Source organism: Rattus norvegicus, chromosome 20, assembly GCF_036323735.1.
Source record: "Rattus norvegicus strain BN/NHsdMcwi chromosome 20, GRCr8, whole genome shotgun sequence".
In the NCBI taxonomy this organism is placed as follows: Eukaryota; Metazoa; Chordata; class Mammalia; order Rodentia; family Muridae; genus Rattus; species Rattus norvegicus.
In genome coordinates this window covers 7,568,071-7,590,399 of record NC_086038.1, presented here as the reverse complement: position 1 = coordinate 7,590,399, position 22,329 = coordinate 7,568,071, and the positions used below count along the sequence as shown (strand labels likewise).

The following is a 22,329-nucleotide window of genomic DNA, read 5'->3' as shown; positions in this document are numbered from 1 at the left end:
GTGTGTGCATGTCTAGTCTACGTGAGTTTGTGTGCATGTATGCACGTGTGCATGTGTGTGCACATGCATGTGTATATGTGTACACATGTGTGCGTGTGTCGTGTGCTTGTGTGTGCATGTGTGCATGAGTGCACATGCATGTGTAGTCTGCATGAGTTTGTGCATGTGTGTATGTGTACACGTCTGTGCATGTGTATGGTGTGTGAGTTCGTGTGTGTGTGCCTGTGCATTTGTGTGCATGTGTATGGTGTGTGTGTGTGTGTGTGTGTGTGTGTGTGTGTGTGTTGTGTATATCAGAAACTGAATGAAGACTGAGGAGTCCCCCATTGAGATTGGTTAATTCTCTGGGCTACCATGGGCCAAACCTAGGGAAAACTCACACACTGTATGCATGTCCCCTGACCCAACCAGGGAGATGACCCGGAGCTCTTCAGATGCTGCCAATCCTATCAGGGGTAATTGAAAGATCCCCTCAGTCCATCTGATTTCTTCTTTGCTAGTTACTGACTTTGCCTGTCTGCTAGCCATCAGTGACTTGGCCAGGGTCACAGCCCACTGAGTTTGCAGGTGTCTGTTAGCGGTCCCTGTCCTCACTTTTTATCTACAGGATACATCAGTAGCTTTTTAGCATGGCAGAAAGTTAACTCCATCTCGGTCTTTCTTGCTTATCTCATAGCTCCTTGTCTAAGGAGTTGCTTATATTAGAAGCCATATTTAGTTAAGAACCCAACTGTTGCCGGGTGGTGGTAGGCACACGCCTTTAATCCCAGAACTGGGGAGGCAGGGGTAGGTAGATCTCTGAAGAGTTAAAGGCTAGCCTGATCTACAGAGCCAGTTTGAGGACATCCAAGGCTACACAGAGAAACCCTGTCTGGGAAAAAAAAAAACAAAAAACAAAAAAAAAAAAAAACCCAAAAGATATTGTTAGCTCTTTAAGAGCATATGCTATGCAGTGCCCAAAGAGACCAGAAGGGGGCGTTGGGTCCCCTAGGGCTGCAGTTATGAACCATCCAATGGGAAGATTGAATTCAAAACAAGTCCTTGGTAAGAGCAGCAGGCACTCTTAAATGATTAGCAATCTCTACAGGCCCTCCCTCCCTCTTCCCCCCTCCTTCCTTTCTTCCCTCCCTCCCTCTTCCCCCACTTCCTTTCCTTCCTCCCTCCCCCTCTTTTCTTTCCTTTCTCCCTTCTCCCTCCCTCCTCCCTCTCTTCCTCCTCCCTCCCTCTCTCCCTCTCTCTCTCCTTTCTCTTCCTCCCTCCCTCTCTCCCTCTCTCTCTCCTTTCTCTTCCTCCCTCCCTCTCTCCCTCTCTCTCTCCTCTCTCTTCCTCCCTCCCTCTCTCCCTCTCTCTCCTTTCTCTTCCTCCCTCCCTCTCTCCCTCTCTCTCTCCTCTCTCTTCCTCCCTCCCTCTCTCCCTCTCTCTCCTCTCTCTTCCTCCCTCCCTCTCTCCCTCTCTCTCCTTTCTCTTCCTCCCTCCCTCTCTCCCTCTCTCTCCTTTCTCTTCCTCCCTCCCTCTCTCCCTCTCTCTCCTCTCTCTTCCTCCCTCCCTCTCTCCCTCTCTCTCTCCTTTCTCTTCCTCCCTCCCTCTCTCCCTCTCTCTCCTCTCTCTTCCTCCTTCCCTCTCTCCCTCTCTCTCTCCTTTCTCTTCCTCCCTCCCTCTCTCCCTCTCTCTCCTCTCTCTTCCTCCCTCCCTCTCTCCCTCTCTCTCTCCTTTCTCTTCCTCCCTCCCTCTCTCCCTCTCTCTCTCCTTTCTCTTCCTCCCTCTCTCTCCCTCTCTCTCCTCTCTCTTCCTCCCTCCCTCTCTCCCTCTCTCTCCTCTCTCTTCTTCCCTCCCTCTCTCCCTCTCTCTCTCCTTTCTCTTCCTCCCTCCCTCTCTCCCTCTCTCTCTCCTTTCTCTTCCTCCCTCCCTCTCTTCCTCTTGTTGTTTGTCTTTGATTGGCATGCAGTCATTGCTCAGAATCATGGGCTCACTGGAAACATCTCATTCCAGTGTATCATCTCCCCTCGGGGAGATGGCTCAGTGGTGCAGAACACTTGTCACGCAATCATGAGGATCAGAGTTTGTATCGCAGCTAACGTGACAAGCCAGCCGTCCCCTCAAACACAAACAGCCCTAGCCTCTCTGGGGCTGTTGGAGACAGGAGCATCCCTGGGGCTTTCTGCCCTCCGAAAATGTGGATTCTGTCTCAAAGGAAAAGCTAGAGAGTAGCAGAGGGAGAAACTGGATGGCCCCTTCTGGCCTCCATGTGTAAGTGAACAGGTGCATGGCAAAAGACACAGGAGAGAGAGGGACAGACAGACAGACAGACAGACAGACAGACAGACACAGAGTTGGGGCAAATGAGGAAGAGGACTGAGGTGATGGCTCAGTGGTTAAGAACACAAACTGATCTTCCAGAGGACCAGAGTTCATAGCACCCACATGCAGACACACACATACACATAATTATAAATAAAAGATAAACAACATAAGAAAGAACGACTTGGGGCTGGAAAGATGTCTCCCTGATTAAGAGCACTGGCTGTTCTTCCACAGGACCCAGGTTCGATTCCCAGCACCCACATGGCAGCTCAATCTCTCTGTAACTCCACTTAAAGGGTATCTGACACCCTCGCAGACATACATGCAGGCAAAACACATATAATGCACACAAAAATTTAAAAAAAAAATGGGGGCTGGAGAGATGGCTCAGCGGTTAGAGCACTGACTGCTCTTCCAGAGGTCCTGAGTTCAATTCCCAGAAACCACAGGGTGGCCATCTATAAAGGGAGCCGATGCCCTCTCCTGGCATGCAGGTGTACATTCAGACAGAGCATTCAGGCCAATAGATGGTTGGCTGACTGGTTCTTCTAGAAGATCAGGGTACACTGCCCAGCACCAACATGGCAGCTCACAACTCCAGTTTCTGGGGATCTGACACCCTCCAACATGCAGTCAAAACCACTAAAGAACATAAAACAGGCAAATTATGCATATAAAAAAGTTGTGACTAGAATAATTGTTCAGTGAAGTGAATACCAGGCTCCCTTCTAGGGACTAACAGGGTCTCCTGTATCCCAGACCAGACTCCAACTTGCCTACAGAATGCCTACAGAACGACCTCCCCGAGTCTATCTGGTAGGTGCCGATTACCAGTGTGTGCTGCCACACCAGGTGCGTGCAGTGCTGGGGGCGGAGCCTACGCCCCCTAATCCTTCCCGAACAGTTCCACTGACTAGGGACCAACTCTTCAAACATATGAGCCTATGGGGGCCATTCTCATTGACACTGTCACCTATGGCCTTCCTGGCACGTCAGTGCAACAGGCTCTGTGGTTGCAAGAATGGACACCATTTCCAGTTAACTCTCTCTGCCTCCTGCTTGTGGATCCGCGGGTGAGCTCTGGCAGATGTGCGCCCTGACAGGGTGGTCCAGGACTCACCCTCTAATACCGTAAGCCCCAAAGAAACTCCCCCCAGTTATGTGACTTTGGTCACAGGGTCTGAGCCCAGCAGTAGAAAAGTTACAAGTCACATGATCGTGCGTGCCAGGAACCCAACTTGTCTCCTGGGCAAGCCACGTGTTCTACCGATGAGCCCCTGTTATGGGGGCGGGAGTGTTGTTTTGAGACAGGGTCTTCTGTAAGCCAGGCTGGGAATGACCTTGAACTCCCGATCTTCCTGTCTCCACAGAACCATTCATCACCCTACAGCGACCACGGGGACTGAGACAGAGTTGGAAGCTACTCAACTCCCCCAGGCCAGTGGTATTTCTGTGTCTCAACAACGCGGTTCGAGCTCCTCAGGTTAGATCGTGGCTCAGGCCCTTGGGCCACGCCCTCTCCACGTGATTTGGGGTCTTGGTCTTGGCACTTGCTCTGCCTCTTCTCGCGCTCATCCCAGCTTTTCTCCCTCAGGACCTACCCTGGTGAGTCCGTTCTAAAATGAACTCCAGGATGATAGCCACCATGGCTGGCATCTTCTCCGTCCTGAATACTATCCAGTTCTTCATCTTTGAGCTGAACCAGATGACGCACATCGGCTTCGAAGATAAGTACAGCATCTACCTGGACACAGAGTCCGAGGTGACGTCCTGGGTCGTGGTCTACAGGCATAATATCAGCACGGGGCTGTCCATCACCACCATCACGGTCAGCTGCTTCCTCCTCTTCTGCCTGGACAAGAACATGTTCATCGGGCTGCTGGTCTACACCATCTGGATCACTGTCTACGAGCTGCTCAGTTTCACCATGGTCCTGCTCATCCACGGCACCATCAAGGAGCAGTTCAAGGACCTGAGCCAACTGTACCTGCTCTTGCAAATCTCCCGCATGCTCTTGCACTTCGCCTCCCTGCCCTTCGTGGTGAAGCACGGCTACACGCTCTACAGGGACCCCAAGATCATGAGCATAGCCGGCCGCCGCAAGCGCTCCTCCATCAGCACCGTGGACTCGTGGCCACCTGTCGGGCTGGGTTCGTTGTACCGCAAAACAAACTGAACCAGGATTGGGATGGCACCCACCGGGGGGTCTGCTCAAACGCCTAGTTTTTTCAGGAGGGGTTGAGTTATGTGCAGTGTAGCCTGTTATAGGATTGGTTACCTAATAATATATGTTACCTTTGCGTTGACTATTTTGCTGGTGCCTATTTTTTAACTCTTTTTTTTTAAAAAAAAAAAAAGATGTATTTATTCATTTATGGACACTGTAGCTGTCTCACACCAGAAGAGGGCATCGGATTCCATTACAGACGGTCGTGAGCCACCAAGTGGTTGCTGGGATTTGAACTCAGGACCTCTAGAAGAGCAGTCACTGCTCTTAACCACTGAACCCTCTCTCCAGCCCTATCTTCCTTGTTTTTTTTATTTACGTATATGCAGCTGTGTCTGCATTGGGGTATACATCTGCAAGAACAGGTCCCTTCCTCCCACCCCCAGGAAGCCAGAGACCTCAAATCCCCTGGAGTTGGAGCTAAGACAGTTGTGAACTGCCCAACATGGGTGCTGGGAACCAACACTGGGTCTCTGGGTCTCCGGAAGAGCAGTTTCCTCTCTTAACCGCTAGCCCGCCCTCTCCCCTCTACTGTCCCTTCAGTTTGAACGTTATGCGTTATGTGGATGTGCACATTCGTGCACTCGAGTGCAGACCCACGGGGGCCGTGTGTGTGGAGGTTGGTCCTCCACTCCCACCTGTTTGAGGCGGGCTCTTTGTGGCAGCTGCATCACCGGGTGAGCTGGCCTATGGCTTCCAGGATTCTCCCGTCTCTGCCCCGCCACCTCCGTCTTGCTGGAAGATAGCTGGGATTACAGCTGCTATTACAGATGCAAGCCACGAGCTACAGGCCTGGCTTCCACATGGGTCCTGTGGACCCAAACTCGGGTCTTCGAGCTTTTGAGGCAAGCCCTTCACCTACTGCGCCATTTCTCAGGCCTTGTCTTTGCCTTTTATCCCAGGTTGGCCCCCACTCTTCCTTTTTTTTTTTTTTTTTTTTTTTCGGAGCTGGGGACTGAACCCAGGGCCTTGCGCTTGCTAGGCAAGCGCTCTACCACTGAGCCAAATCCTCAACCCCTAGCCCCCACTCTTCATTAGCTGAGAATGACCCAGGATTTCTGATCCTCCTGCCTCTGCCACTGGAGTGCTGGGAATAGAGAAATTCACAACAAACATCAAATCCAGTTATGAGGTGCAGGGAATCAAATGTAGGGTTTTTTCCTTTATTTCGTTTCTTCCCCACCCCTCTCTTTTGGTTCTTGGAGACAGGGTTTGAGTTTCTCTGTGTAGCCCTGGCTGTCTCTGTAGACCAGGCTGGCCTCAAACTCACGGAGATCCGCCTGCCTCTGCCTCCCAAGTGCTAGGATTCAAGGCTCAGACTTAAGGTTTGATTCATGCTGAAAAGCAATCAACTTAGTATACCTCTAGCCCAAAGGGCTATTTATAAACAAACAAATAAACAAATATTGGTTGAACTGGGACCTCACTGTGGAGTACCAGCTAGCCTGAAACTCACTATGTAGATCAGACTGGCTCCGGAACTTACAAAGATCCACCTACTTCTGCCTCCTGAGAGCCGGGACTGAAGGTGTGTGCCACCTCACCCTGCTTGAAAGAACCATTTTTTGTTTTGTTTTTTTGTTTTGTTTGTTTGCTTCCTAGGCAAGCGCTCTACCACTGAGCTAAATCCCCAACCCCCATTTTTGTTTTTTTAATCATGTGTCCATGTGTGCATGCAAGTGTGGGTTTGTGCACAGCAGTCCAGGTTCCCAGGAGTCCAGGAAGGCCAGAAGAAGCTGTCGGAATTCCTGGAGCTGAGTCCAAGGTGGTTGTGAACCACCAGAGTTGGGTGCAGGGAACCAAACTCAAATTTTCTGCAAGAACAGCGGGTGCTCTTGGCCACTGAGCCGTCTCTCCAGGCACCAGAGGAAACAGACATGGCCGGGTCACATAATGAAAGCAGGACTTCGGTCACTGGTTGAGCCCCTGAAGAAGGGGCAGTATGTCCTTTCCAGTACCTTCCATACACTTATTTATTTAATCTATGTAAGCACTCTGTTGCTGTCTTCAGACACACCAGAAGAGGGCATCGGATCCCATTACAGATGGTTGTGAGCCACCATGTGGTTGCTGGGATTTGAACTCAGGACCTGTGGAAGAGCAGTCAGTCAGTGCTCTAACCACTGAGCCATCTCTCCACCCTTCCACACTTAACTCCTAGCATGCAATGCAGCAGCCTCAATGCAGAGTGGGAGAGTAGGATTCCGTTCCTAAATTATGCCCTTATATCCTACCTAGCATCTTTAAAACCTTGTCTCAAAAAAACTACCTAAATTCTGCTGACACACAGGCAAGGTGGTGGTGTAGGACTGGAAACAGCTTTTGGTGATTGGAGGTAGGGGTATCAGGAGTTCAAGCTCATCCGCATCTGTCGTTCATGTTTCGGTCTAGCCTGGGCTGCTTGAGGCCATATGCTGTGTGGGGGAAAAAAAGTTTGAAGCCAGGTACGGTAGGGTTCACTTTCTGTCTCAGCACTTGGGAGGCTGAGGAAGACCAATGTCCGTGCTACCTTGTCTACAGGAAGGATTTTAGTCTACATATAAGACCCTGTCTCGAAAACTAAAATAAAACTTTTCGAGTGAAGGAGTCACGAGGCGAGGGTCGGGGTGGGGGCGGGAGCGTGGGGACCAGCCGCTCATGGCAGATGTCCGAGAGTACTCCTCTTTATCCACTCAGGATGGTCTCTCTTACATTGACTCGGGGTTTGCTATTTTCTGTCTAAGCTGCTAGCCTGAAAAATCCTCAGAAATCCTCCTACCCCAGTACCGGGATTCTAGGCGCACACCACTCTCTAGGCTGGGTTCTGAGATCACATGGGTTCACATGCTTGGACAGATCTTACCCACCGAGCCATTCTCCCGGAACCACATTCCTCCCGACCCTGAACATTCTGGCTACCTTGGACTCACAGAACCCAGAACAGCTAAACAGTCTACCAATTCTTTTTTTTCCAACAAGCTGCGAGCAATTCGTTTGGACCGGGGGCAGTTCTTCAAATGACCACTAGGTGGCAGTCTGTGACAAATTTCCAGTTCGCACTGTTGCTCACCAAAACAAGAGTCTCCAAGCAGTATTGAAACCCACAACAGGATCTAATCCCTACTCTGGTGTCCTCAGCCCAGTCACAGCAGAAGCGAGGAGGCTGGGAACCAGAAATAAACTCAACTAAGAGATACGGGCCAGGCCTGGTGTAGCGGGTCACTCTACCAGAAGGGAAGGAGACAGCCCCGTCCTAAAGCTGTCTGCTGACATGTACACACACACACACACACACACACACACACACACACACACACACACAGTAATTATAAGAATAAATACCTATTCTTAGCTCTTTAAAGAGACACTAGAAGGTACTTGGTGTAGGAAGCTCAGAGATGCCCCTGCCTTCTGCCTTCTTTTGTTTTGTTTTGTTTTGTTTTGTTTTGTTTTGTTTTGTTTTTTCAAAGACAGGGTTTCCCTGTGTAGCCCTGGCTATCCTGGAACTCACTTTGTAAACCAAGCTGGCCTCGAACTCACAGACATTCACCTGCCTTGGCCTCCCTAGGTCTGGGACTGAAGGCATATGTTTCCCATTTTCTATTCTCCACTCTCTATGACCTTCTGGGGAAGCCCTCACACCTCCACTGAGGCTGCTTCTATTAGGGCGGCCCCTCCCTAGCCTCACCCCAGTGCAGCCTGTGTCGGGTGGCTACCCCTCTCTGGCCAACAGGTGTCTCTCTTGCCTAACAGACTCCAACCTCACAGGCTCCTGCTTCTACCCTTCTGGAAGGCCTTTCCTCCCTTGGCTCCAAACCCCAGGGCTCAATTGCACCCTCCCCTGGGCTTCCCTCTGCACTGATGAACCCCCTCCCGCACTACTCCGGTTTTGAGCTCTCTGAAATCCAGTCTGTTGATGTAACTGCTTCCACTGACAAGCTAGGCCCACCTGTCACGTAGCTCAGCCAGAGCAGGTCAGTCCATATGCCCTGTGAGCAAACAGCCCAGCGAAGAGATAAGGCCTTGCTTACAAGGTGAGGGTCAGAGGAGAGAATCGATACCCACAAGTTGCCCTCTGACCTCCGCCCTCTCACGGTGGTGGATGGACAGCCCGCATCCGCACATGCGCGCACATGAATAAATGAGTGTAATTTTAAATTTTGACATAAAGCCTATTCAAGATGTTTATCGTTGGGGAGGGGTATAGTGGCACAGGCCTTTAATTCTAGGGTTCAAGCCAAAAAGGGAGCCCAGCCAGGGCTACCTAGAAAGCCAGTCCTGAAACAAACAAACACAATTGCTCATTCCAGGGGATCCGATGCTACTGCCTTCTGGCTTTTGAGGACCCCTGTACTCAGGGACACATACCCACATTTGGACATACACATAATTTAAAAATGAAATAAGTTGCTGGACAGCAACTTATTTTTCAGGTTTTTTCTTTTTTCTTTTTTGTTTGTTTTTTTTTGTTTTGTTTTGTTTTGTTTTGTTTCTTTTTTTTCGGAGCTAGGGACCGAACCCAGGGCCTTGCGCTTCCTAGGTAAGCGCTCTACCACTGAGCTAAATCCCCAGCCCCTCTAACTTATTTTTAATTCACTTTTAATCTTAGCACTTGGGAGGCAGAAGCAGGCAGATCTCTGAGTTGGAGGCCAGCCTGGTCTACAGAGCGAGTTTCAGGACAGCCAGGGCTACACAGAGAAACCCTGTTTCCACAATCTATCATCAATCAATCAATCAATCAATCAATCAGTCTTGACTAGATGTGGCGACACCTGCCTCTAATCCCAAGGCTCTGGAAGCAGATCCAGGGCCTCTTTGCAGTCAAAGCCTGACTGTACAACCCTGTCTTAAAAAAAATTATATACACACACACACACACACATATATGTATATGTACATATACACATACACATACACATACACACATACACATACACATATACACACACACACACACACACACACACACACACACACACACACACATATATATATATATATACTCTTCACAAGCCTGCCTTCCCTATATAATCCAGCCAGTTTTGGATACTTAGCTTTTTTTGTCTACCCTTTGCTTCTCTGTCTCTCCCCTCTCCCCTCCTCCCAGGGCCAGGCTCAAGGTCTTGTTCACTCTGGACTCTCCCTGGTTATGTTCTCCCTCACATCTAATAAACCTCCTTCCTCCACCATACCTAAAAACACTCATGTCGGGCTGGAGAGATGGGTCAGCGGTTAAGAGCCCCGACTGCTCTTCCCAAGGTCCTGAGTTCAAGTCCCAGCAACCACATGATGGCTCACAACCATCTGTAATGGGATCCGATGCCCTCTTCTGGTGTCTGAGGACAGCGACAGTGGACTTATATAGAATAAATGAATTTTAAAAAAAAGGTGTATGCTACCATCACCTGGTACTTCTTTAAAAAAAAAAAAAAGAACACTCATGTCTTCCTTATTTATTATTTATCACTCACTAATGCCCCAGACAGCATCCCCCCAAGTAGCTGGATCCTACCAATAACCTGAGAGGACCTAGGAGGTACTTCCTCCCAGAGTCTGGCCAGAGACTGGACCTCAGGTGAGAGGGCCTGGGTTCTCACTGGAACTAGGTAGGACACTAACCACAAATGGTCTTAACCTCTGACCTCAGGGGGGGGTCATTCCCTCCCTCACCAAGAGCTGATGCCAGGAGTTCAGAGGTCCCTGGGCTAAGTGGAGCGCTGGCTGTCCTGTTCCTGCTAGTTCTGATGTGACATCACCTCCAAACCAAGGTCATAACAATGACAGACAGTTGCCTAATCTGTCTCTCTTTTTCTCTTTTTCAGGAACTTGAAGAGAGCTCAGGTAGACTGGCACCCTTGACCCCTGACTGCTGGATGTGACAGTGCCCTGTGGGTGACCTTTTGACTCCGGCTAGCCAAACCTCCACCCTTACTCCGTGCACGCGAAAGGCCCACACTTCCTACAAAGAGCAGTGAAGTTGGTTTACCATGTACAGACCACAAGCTACCTCGGTTTCCCTCCGATCGCCTTTCCCTACACCTCAAACCACCACCGCTGCTCTGTTTCATAAATCCTCCAAACGCTAGAAACAAATAAACAAATAAATCCTAGACGGCTGAACGGTGGTCCTGCCCACCTTTAATCCCAAGACTTGGGAGGCAGAGGCAGGTGGATCTCTGTGAGTTTGAGGCCAGCCTGGTCTTCAGAGTGAGTTCCAGGACAGCCAGGGCTACACAAGAGAAACCTGGTTCTTGGGGGAAACGAAGTTTTAGGCTACCCTGGGACACATGAGACACTGTCTCCAAACAAGAGGCCAGGCATGGTGCCTGTCAGATCCTTTTTTTTTTTTTTTTGGTTCTTTTTTTTTTTTTTCGGAGCTGGGGACCGAACCCAGGGCCTTGCGCTTCCTAGGTAAGTGCTCTACCACTGAGCTAAATCCCCAGTCCCCCTGTCAGATCCTTTAATCCTAGCTCGAGGATGAAGAGAGATCTCAGTGAATCCATTGCCTGGTCTACAGAGCGAGTTCCAGGCCAGCCGGTCAGGGCTGCACAGTAAGACCCTGTCTCAAAACCCAAAACAACGAAGCCCCTTTAAGTGTCTTGGCAGAGGCTTGTCTGTGGAGTGCTTAGGGTGCATTGGGAGAACCAGTCAGGACCTACATCCTCAATAGCCAGAGCCAGGCAGAGTGATGAGGAGGGTGGGGCCGGGGTAGAGGCAGGGGGCTGGTGAGGGATCCAGATCTAACACGGATGGACAGAATTCATTAAGAGGAAGGCTACAGGCTGGGAGAGAACCCAGAGATGCTGGGGTGGGTTGGGCTTATAGGAAACAGGAGGGCAGAAGGGCCTTGTGAGAGGTTGGCTACAGGCTGGGAGTGGAACCAGCTTATAAGAAACAGGAGTGCAGGGGTTGGGGATTTAGCTCAGTGGTAGAGCGCTTGCCTAGGAAGCGCAAGGCCCTGGGTTCGATCCCCAGCTCTGGGGAAAAAAGAAAAAAAAAAAAAAAGAAAAGAAAAGAAACAGGCGTGCAAAGGGAGCTTGTTTCATGGCCACAGGACACTTCGAAGCTGTTTTAGAACATGCTCTCTTAACCGTGGAGCCCCATTCTGTCCGCAGCGATCAGCGAGGCAGCAAGTTTCCAAAGAGAGTTCGTGCGCAGGCTGGGAAGTGGCGTGGTGTGCAAGAGTGCTTGTTGCACAAGCATGACAACCCGTGTGCAAGCCCACAGTGCTCACTTAAAAAAGCCAGGTTAAAAAAATCACCCGTGGGGCTGGGGATTTAGCTCAGTGGTAGAGCGCTTACCTAGGAAGCGCAAGGCCCTGGGTTCGGTCCCCAGCTCCGGAAAAAAAAGAACCAAAAAACAAAAAAAAAAAAAAAAAAAAATCACCCGTAAACCCCGTGTAGAAGGTAAAGGTAGAGCCTGGAGGATTGCTGGGACCTCCTTGATCAAAGACTAGCACGAGATTCAGAGAGACCCCGTCTCAAGGGAATGAGGTCATAGGTAACAGCAAGCCATCTGACTTCCTCCTCTGACCTTCAGGCACACATGCTCGAAACATACATGTATACTAGGGGCTTCCAGCTGTGAAAATAAGGGGTTCCAGCTTGAATCCCCCTCCTCCTCAGTCATAGTGTTTAATGACTGGGCAGTGGTGGCACACTCCTTTAATCCCAGCACTTGAGAGGCAGAGGCAAGCAAATCTCTTAGTTTGAGGCTAGCCTGGTCTACAGAGGGAGTTTCAGAGGACAGCCAGAGCTACACAGAGAAACCCTGTTGCAAAATAAACAAACAAACAGCGAAACAAAATAAAACTTGAGATGGCTCAGTGGTTAAGAGCACTGGTTGCTCTTTGAGAGGACCTGGGTTCAATTCCTAGCCACCGGTGGCTCATAATCATCTATAATGAGATCTGATGCCCTCTACTGTGTATGCAACAAAACCCCCCAAAGAATAGCATTTAAAGAAAGAGGGTTGTTTAAAGTGTGGGGGAAAGCCAGGCCAAGGGTGGTATACCCCCTTAATCCCAGCACTCAAGAGGCAGAGCGGTGGATCTCTGTGAGACTGGGCTAGCCTGGTCTACATGGACAGTCCCAGGACAGCCAGGGATATATAGACAGATACTCTCTCACAAAAAGAGAGGCAGGGTGGAGGGAGCGAGGGAGGAAGGAAGGTGAATAGAAAGGAGGTGACCAAGAGTCTGTGCCAAGCCTGCTGCCTGGCTATCTGACTTGGATAGCCAGGGACCCACGAGGTGAACCCCCAGGGTCCTGAATGTCAGGAAAGAGCTGACTCCCCCACATCCCCTCCGTGTCATGCTCAAACACACACCCTGCATCTTGAAGTGTCAATTTTTAAATCCTGGGGAGGCAGCGAATTATTTTCCAAGACAGGGTTTTCTTTGACTGGCCTGAAACTCACCCTGTAAACCAGGCTGGCCTTGAACTCACAGATCCGCCTGCCTCTGCCTCCCGGGCGCTGAGATTAAAGGTGTGCAGGATCACCGCCCAGCTATAAATTACTCTTGAAAGTCATTAGTAGCAATTCTATCCCTACATGGTCCAGAAATACGCGCGCGCGCGCACACACACACACACACACACACACACACACACACACACACACACCTATCCCACTTGCCCTCAGGCCTGGGCAGTTACCAGGGATCAAACTCAGGACCCTAGGTGTGCTAGCAAATGTTAAACTGTACCCCAGCCCTTGCAGATTTTCCCCAAAGCACATGGTCCTGGACTAAGTAGGAATAGTTACTTCCCTGTCCTCTGCCCAGGACACGGGAACACCATATTTATTTCCTGGATGTTTTCCCCGACACCTAGGACAACGCCTAGCCCATTGCAGGTGCTCCATAAATACTTGTGGAGTGAATACACACAGACCCTCTGCTGAACAGAAGTCACCTGTTCAGGACCGTTTCCCTAACCGACAGGAAGGACGGCGTTGTTTTGTTTGTGTCGGTTTGTTTTTTTTTTTTAATTTGCTTTTTGTTTTGGTGACTCGGTCTTTCTTTTTCCGAGACAGGGTTTCTCTGTGTAACTTTGGCTGTCCAGGAATCCCCCTGCCTCTGCCTCCTGAGTGCTCGGCCGGATTAAAGGTGTGAGCTGCCTGAAATGTAGCCCAGGCTGGCCTTGAACTTCCTCTGTAGCCCATGCTGGCCTCAAACTCAAGATCCTCCTGAGTGGGCTGGAGAGATGGCTCAGTGGTTAGAGCACTGACTGCTCTTCCAAAAGTCCTGAGTTCAAGTCCCAGCAACCACATGGTGGCTCACAACCATCTGTAATGGGATCTGATGTCCTCTTCTGGTGTGTCTGAAGACAGCTACAGTGTACTCACATGCACAAAATAAATAAATCTTAAAAAAGCATGCATCAAAAAAAAAATCCTCCTGAGTATTAAGAAGAAAGGTCTGTGCCAGCATACCCAGCAAGAAGCTAACTTCCTCTTCTGTATCCCCATCCCCCAACACCCCCCTGCCCCTCTTTTATTGAGTTGGAATCTCAGACAGTCAGGACTGGCCTTAAACTCTTGACTGCGGCTGAGGGTGATCTTTAACTTGTGATTAGACACCTGCCCCACCCACAGTGCCTGATTTATGAGGTGATGGGGGCAAAACTTGGGTTTTACCCAAGTCAAGTGGGCACCCCTTTCTTCCCTCATCCCCTTCTGAAATCCTTGAGGAAGACTGACTATGGTTGCTGCTAGTGGAAGACTGGTCACAAAAAAATCACATCTCAGCCTTCTTAGTCTCCTACTGACTTCCGGGTCCTCCCCTTGCTCCAGTTCGACTGAGACTAGAGAGAGACACCACCTTACCTCCAGCTCTTTTTTGTTTTTCAGTAAACTGTCGCTGTCCTCAGACACCAGAAGAGGGCATCAGATCCCATTACAGATGGTTGTGAGCCACCAGGTGGGTGCTGGGATTTGAACTCAGGACCTCTGGAAGAGCAGTCAGTGCTCTTAACCACTGAGCCATCTCTCCAGGCCAGGACAAATGTTCCTAAGAAGGGAAACACTGAAAACTGTCAAAGACCCTGGGACCTACGCCCTGTTTTTTATTTATCTCTTTTTTTCTTCCTTTTTTTTTTTTTTTTTTGGTTCTTTTTTTCGGAGCTGGGGACCGAACCCAGGGCCTTGCGCTTCCTAGGCAAGCGCTCTACCACTGAGCTAAATCCCCAACCACTTTAAGATTTATTTATTTTATGTATATGAGTGTTCTATCTGCATATCCACCTACACTCCAGAAGAGAGGACATTAGATCACATAAATGTTATGAGCTACCATATGGTTGCTGGGATTTGAACTCAGGACCTCTGGAAGAGCAGTCAGTGCTCTTAACCACTGAGCCATCTCTCCAGCCCCTTTTCTTCCTTTTTTACTAAAACAAGATCGAGGACAGCCCAGGCTGTTCTTGAACTCCCTAGTAGGCAAATAAGGCCTGGAATGTCTGATCTCCTCACCTCTTCCTCCTAAGTGTGGGGATTACACACGGCCCCACGGTGCCTGGTCTATGCAGAATGCTCCCATTTTTAACCCAGGCCTTGGGGCAGGCTAAGCAAGCACTCACCCAGCTCGGCCACACCCCCCAGGCAGCCTTGCTTTTCTTCACAGTTGAGTACTAGGTGGTAGACCTTAGACAGGAGCTGGGACATGTCCTGGGGAATAAGTCACAGTTCACATTTCCTCGAGCTTCCGGCCCATTGAGGAGCCAGGCCACTTGGTCTTCTTGGATCTAGTATGACAAGTGCTGGAGGAAGTTCTAAGGGGCTCAGGGGTGGTACCGGACCATTAAAGGGTGGAGAGTAAGTCAGTCTTCCTAGGGATCAGTGTCTCTACGTTCCAGAAGAGTGTGTAAGCTAAGCCCTTGGCAGAGAGGCTTGGAATTCCACCTCCTTGGAAGGCTGAGGCAGGAAAGTTACGGTGCATGGTTGGCTTTAGGGGGAAAAAAAAAAGCTCGGGGCTGGAGAGATGGCTCAGCGGTTAGAGCACTGACTGCTCTTCCAGAGGTCCTGAGTTCAGTTCCCAGCAACCACATGGTGGCTCACAACCATCTGTAATGGAGTCTGGTGCTCTCTTCTGGTGTGTCTGAAGACATCAATGGAGTACTCATACATAAATAAATCAATCTTTAAAAGAAAAGAAAAAAAAAGAAAGAAAAGAAAAGGGCTCCTACTTTCCCTGGGATGGAGGGATAGCTCAGCAGTAAAGAGCACTTATATAGAGGATCCAGGTTCCGTTCCCAGCACCCAATACCTTCTTCTGACCTCCTCAGGCCCCTGCCATGCATAATTTACAGATGGGGGAGGGGCAGGGGAGGGAGTTGTCTCAAACTTTAAAAGGTTAAGAAAAAAAAAAAAAAGACGGTGTAGCTCAGTGGTAGCACTTGCCCTGCATCAATCACCAACGTTAAAAAAAAAAAAACAAAAACAAAGACAAGGGGTCTCAGGCACTTGAATCCCGCTTCCGCCATCTTTCCAGCTTCAGTGGGGCAGGCGCGGAGACTTCTAGAAGGATCACCGCGATGGCAGCGCAGGGAAGAGCGGCAGGTCCAATTCAAGCTCATCCTGGTGGGCCATGGTGGCACCGGGAAGACGACGTTCGTAAAGTGCCACTTGACAAGTGACTTTGAGAAGAAGTATGTAGCCACCTTGGACGTGGAGGTGCACGCGCTTGCCTTCCATACGCACAGAGGACCCATCAAGTTCAGTGTGGGACACAGGCAGCCAGGAGGAGTTCGAGGCCTGCGCGATGGCTACTACGTCCAAGCCCAGTGTGCCATTATAATGTTTGACGTCTAGAGTTACTCACAAGAACTGAGCGAACTGGGGTAGAGATGCGTGTGTGGAAACATCCCCATTGTGTTGTGTGGCAACAAAGTGGATATTAAAGACAGGAAAGTGAAGGCAAAATCTATTGCCTTCCACCGAAAAAAGAATCTTCAGTGCTATGACATTTCTGGCAAAGGTACCTACATCTTTGAAAAGCCTTTCCTCTGGCTTGCCGGAAAGCTCATTGGAGGTCCTGACTTGGAATTCCTTGCCATGCCTGCTCTGGCCCCCCATGAGGTGGTCACAGACCCAGCTTCGGCAGCACAGTACGAGCATGATTTAATGATTTAGAGGGTATTCAGACGACTACTCTCCCGGATGAGGATGATGGGCTTCGGAGTGAAGGTGGCAGTTAAACATACCTTCATTTTTTATTTTTTTACTTTTGGACTTGCGTATTTAGCTGTTTGGGACAGAGTTGTTTCCTTCCTGAATTTCAAAGCTAAGACTGCTGCAGTCCCATCCCAGTATTCAGTGGTGAAATTTTTTTTTAGAATCTTTTTTTTTTTTTTTTTTTTTTTTCCTTTTTTTCTTTTTTTTTCCGGAGCTGGGGACCGAACCCAGGGCCTTGCGCTCGCTAGGCAAGCGCTCTACCGCTGAGCTAAATCCCCAACCCCCGAAATTTTTTTTTTTTTTTGGTTTTTTTTTTTTTTTTTTTTTTCGGAGCTGGGGACCGAACCCAGGGCCTTGCGCTTCCTAGGCAAGTGCTCTACCACTGAGCTAAATCCCCAACCCCGAAATCTTTTTTGTTACTGTCTTTCCCACTCTTTTCGTTTAGAATCAGAATAAAGTTGTACTTCAAATAATCTAAGGGGGAAAAAAAGAGGTTAATGGGGTGGGAGTGGGGGTGTGAAGGGAGGGAAGGTGGGAAACTATCGAGGTGAAGTTGCAGGGGGCAGGGGCGGGGTGAGGGGGTCAGTGAGCATGTCTAGAGGAAGCTAGTGGTCAAACTTCCCCAGAGAGAAGGCAGTCTACTGTTTTTCCCACAGCCTCGGTTCTTAGGTGTCCACCCTCTAAGTAGCCTTTAAAGCCTCACTCCCATCCAGTGACAGCCACTTGTGATGTCTTTTCTGGTGTGTCCCACAGAGGCGAGCCACGCCCTCTCAGCATTTATTTGCCCTGGGCATTAAGGATCCCAGCTCTCTGGCTCTGGAGTTCCAGGCCTAGTGAGCCCCCCCCCCCCCCCGTGTGAGAATTAAGAGCAGAACTCAGATCCCCTGGAAGAAGAACAGGAAAAGTGCTTTTAACCACTGAGCACATCTCTGCAGACCCCCCCCCCAAAAAAAGGAATTTTAAAGAAAATAAAGGCTCTCTTTCAGATACACTGAAAGTAACGATAAAACAGAGCTCAGCGACAGTCATCAGAGCACCGTACAGCTGTTTTTGAAGGTCTCTCAGCTCCTGGGCATCCTTGGCGGTTGAGCCTCCGGTCACCTGCTACCCAGACCTCAGTCCAGAGCCTTCCCATTCAGCCTCTCCGTTTTCTGGTCTGATCCGCAGTATTAACGTTAATATTTGTTACCCTTCTTCAATACACAGCCTGGGTCTCCTCCTCGACAAAACTACATCGCCAAGCCCCACCCACACCTTTTTCTTTTTTTAATTAATTTATTTATCGCCCCCCCCCCCAGCTCGGGACCGAACCCAGGGCCTTGCGCTCGCTAGGCAAGCGCTCTACCGCTGAGCTAAATCCCCAACCCCCACCCATACCTTCTTATTCACTCATCAAAAATGTCTCTGCTCCTCGAGGAAGCACACACCTGTGAGCCTAGCGCTTGACAGCGCTGCAGCAGGAGAATCGCTACAAGTTTAAGGCTAGCCAGGAGTTACATAGTGAGTTTCAGCTCAGATTTGGCTACAGTGAAACTCTGTCTCAAACCAAACAAATGTATATTTAACCTTGCCCCATACCAGGCAGCATGCTCAGTCCTCAGACAAAAGTAAAGAAACAGGTAGTAGTTTTGACCCCAAATCAACCTCCAGCCACTAACACAAAATCAAGGGGGCTAGCCAGCTGGATGCTCGACAGTTAAGAGCACTTGTTACTCTTGAGAGGACGGAGATTCATTCCCCAGTGCCCACATGGCAGCTCACAACCATCCTTAACTCTCTTTTCTGACATGCTGTACATACGTATGCACAGGCAAAACAGTCCGACACCCAAAATAAATATAAAGAAAGGGAAAACCAGAAGGCATTGGAGAGGTGGGTCAACGGTTTGCTGCTCTTCCAGAGGACCCAAGTTCAATTCCCAGGACCCACAGGAGCTGGTAAACAATCTCCTTTAATTCCAGCTCTGATCTGATGCCCTCTCCTGGTCTTTGTGGTCACGGCTCTCAATCTCAACCACACACACACACACACACACACACACACACACACACACACACACACACGAACAAACGCTCTCATGCCCGTGTGTGTATGTGTATTACAAAGTGTACATCTTTGGGTATTTCTAGAACACAGCTCTGTGTGGCTCAACGGAGAGGAAACAGTTTCCAGAAGATCTCACCTCAATGATGCCTTCTCTTCTTTTTTTTTTTTTTGGTTCTTTTTTTCAGAGCTGGGGACTGAACCCAGGGCCTTGCGCTTCCTAGGTAAGCGCTCTACCACTGAGCTAAATCCCCAGCCCCGATGCCTTCTCTTCTTAATCACAGCTGATTCTTTAGCCCCAAACCGACCAGTATCCATCCATGGTGCCAGCAAAGCAAAAGTCTTAACTTTAGTGGTTCTGGTACTTTATTAATCACAGCTGTGTCTTCAACTCTAGTTAACAAGAACTGCGGTTCTTCATACAAAAAGTGGAGTCTTTGCTTCCTTTGAAAGGTCAGAAGCCATGCCCTTACCTTCTGCTCTTCTTCTTCTTTTTTTTTTTTTTTTTCCTTTTTTTTTTTCGGAGCTGGGGACCCAACCCAGGGCCTTGCGCTTGCTAGGCAAGCGCTCTACCACTGAGCTAAATCCCCAACCCCACCTTCTGCTCTTCTTATAACATTCTTATCTTCCAAACTCCTATAGAACCGTTCACTGAGTTCTCAACACTCAACAGCTTCTACAATCCTTTCCAAAGTCTTTCTACCCCACAGAAAAAAAAAAAAAAAAAAAAAAAAAGCTGGTTAGGTCTGTCACAACAATACTCTACTATCCTGGTACCAACTTTTCTTAGGGTGTCTATTGCTTCAATGAAACACCATGACCGAAAGCAACTTGGGGAGGAAAGGGTTTATTTCACTCACGGTTCCTATAACAGTTCATCATCAACAGCAGTGAGGGCAGGAACTGAAGCAGGATGACACCCTAGAAACAGGAGCTGATGCAGAGGCCACAGAGGAGCACTGCTTACTGGCTTGCTCCCAATGGCTTGCTTGGCCTTCTTATAGAAGTTAGGACCACCAGCCCTGGGATAGAACCACCCACAATGAGCTGGGCCCTCCCCCATCGGTCACTAATTAAGCAAATGCCCCACAAGCTTGCCTCTAGCCTGATCTTATGGAAACATTAGTGGAGGCTCCCTCTTCTCAGGAGACTCTAGCTGTGTCAAGTTGACAGAAGACAGTTAGGTATGGCCCTGTGCAACCTTGAATCCCATCAGTGGGAATGCCAAGGTAAGGGATCCCTCCCTGTTTGAGTCCAGCCTGGTTTACATAGCAAGTTTCACATCATCCAGGGATACCTTGACTCAGAGAGACAGAGACAGAGACAGAGACAAAGACAGAGAGAGAGAGAGAGAGAGAGAGAGAGAGAGAGAGAGAGAGAGAGGTGCCAGCCAGACAACTCAAAGAAATAAAGGCACTAGGCATTTACCACCAAGAATTGCATCCTTGGGGACCAAAATGATAAAAAGAAATGGCTCCCACTCCTCTGATCTACAGCCCTCCCTCCCCCAAATAGAACAATAATATTGAAATAAAGAACACGGAACATGTGGTAGAGCGCTTGCCTAGCAAGTGTAAGGCCCTGGGTTCAGTCCCCAGCTCCAAAAAAAAAAAAAAAAAAGAACACAGAACATGACAGGTTGGAGAGATGGCTCAGAGGTTTAGAGCACTGACTGCTCTTCCCGAGGTCCTGAGTTCAAGTACCTGCAACTATATGGAGGCTCACGACCATCTGTAATAGGATCTGATGCCCTCTTTTGGTGTCTGTGAAGACAGCTGCAATGTTCTTATATATAACAAATAAATCTTAATAAAAAAAAAAAGCCAAGGAGTTGTAAGCAAAAGTGTTGTTAGTGAATATCAAAGAAAGATTCATATCAAAGAAACTTTGGTCTGCATTTCCCCCCAAAGGGAAATGAGGGATGAGGGAAGAGAGACCAGGTGGATCATGTGATGGTTCCCTTGGATACCGCAGATATCTAAGCCTGCACCGCGTAGCACCATCTGGCTATGCCCTTTAGCAACAAGGTCTCGTGTAGCCCAGGCTGTCCTGGACCTCACCGAGGGCTGTAGCCTGAACGTCCTGCCTCCACCTCCCAAGGTACAAGGCTTACAGGCATGTCCGCCACCGCCCCCAACCATCGGTTTGCTTTGTAAAAGGCTTGTCACGCTTCGACAGAAACACACACACACACACACACACAAAATAAACCCAAAAAACTTCTCGCTTTTAGTTTGTGACTTTGAAAAGATGCGTGGCGTGTAAATTTATCTCCGTCATAGCGTGGTCGCAGCGTCGTCCCCTCCGCCCCCTGATGACACACACATCTCTCTAATTTTACACTACAGTCAGAAAGATAGCAAATTAAGCCAATTCTCATTTATTTATATCAATCCATGGGGAGAATGTACGCGCTAACATGAATAATCTAACCGGAAAGGAGACTTCCGTGGTATATTTGGCTCAGGGACGTGTTTTCATTGATGGGGAAAAGGAAAAGAAATGAACTTTTTTTTTTTTTTTTTTTTTTTTTTTAGTCATTTCACCCAGGGGTAATTTTTTTTTTTTTCCGGAGCTGGGGACGGAACCTAGGGCCTTTCGCTCGCTAGGCAAGCGCTCTACAGCTGAGATAAATCCCCAACCCCCACCCAGGGGTAATTTATACACATAAGACACTGCATGCATTTTACACTGCACGCATTTTAAGCGTTCACTCAGTGGGATGTGTTTTTGACAGCCGTTCACGGCCGGGTAAACATTACTAAACTCAGAAAAAAAAAAAAAAAAAACAGGTCCATGCCCCTTCCCCTGAAGTTCCTGGAGTCTCCTGACTCCATTAGCTTTAGGTCACCAACAAGGTAACTTTCTGTCACTGTGGTTCGAGCTAGCTCGTTCTAAATTCTCCTTTCAATATAAGCTGCGCCTCGTTTGTACCAATGACCATTGACTAGGTGACACAGACTTTACACACTCGTGACCGTTTCTCTTTCATGGATGAGAAAAAAAAAAAAAAAAACCCAAACTCACACATTAAACATCTGCCAAGGTGGGGTTGGGGATTTAGCTCAGCGGTAGAGCGCTTGCCTAGCAAGCGCAAGGCCCTGGGTTCGGTCCCCAGCTCTGAAAAAAAAAAAAAAAAAAAAAAAATCTGCCAAGTTCAGAGTTGGCATGGAATTCAACTGTGACAATGTGTCTCCAAGTCAGGTAAGGGTCCCTTACACATCACACTGCTATTGCCCCTGATTTTATGTGGGCCCTCCAGGTTCCAGGGAGTTGGATTAAAGGGGTATTTTATATACAATGGTAAAACTTTGGAAAATACAGAAGTAATTGTTTATTCCCACCTTATGGCCATGGGTGGGCTGGCAACAACGTGACTCAGGTGACAGGAGGGCTTACCTAGCATCACAGTGAGCCTTGGGTTCTGTCCCCCGCACTATTTGTGGCCAGGCTGATCTACAGAGTGTAGATAGGGCTCTAGTGTAGACATCCAGGGCTACATAGAGAAACCGTGTATCCAAAAAAAAAAAAAAAAAAAAAAAAAAAAGGCTGCCTCAGAGGACGAGGACGATGTCAGGAGAAATAGTCTAGGGGCTAAGATATAG

The 22,329-nt window shown here is 48.9% G+C and overlaps 1 protein-coding gene and 1 pseudogene across 1 annotated transcript in view; both read left to right on the top strand.

Moving 5' to 3' along the window:
• Positions 1-4,607, top strand: part of Tmem217b (transmembrane protein 217B) — a 29,975-nt gene extending 25,368 nt beyond the window's left edge. Inside the window, exons 2-3 of the mRNA XM_039099302.2 lie at positions 3,672-3,784; positions 3,896-4,607. Of these exons, the coding sequence (XP_038955230.1) occupies positions 3,923-4,477 (555 nt within the window). The 5' untranslated portion in view covers positions 3,672-3,784; positions 3,896-3,922 and the 3' untranslated portion in view covers positions 4,478-4,607. The remainder of the gene's footprint in view (positions 1-3,671; positions 3,785-3,895) is intronic.
• Positions 4,608-6,690: 2,083 nt separating this feature from the next.
• Ran-ps5 (RAN, member RAS oncogene family, pseudogene 5) lies at positions 6,691-16,791 on the top strand (annotated as a pseudogene).
• Positions 16,792-22,329: the final 5,538 nt, after the last annotated feature.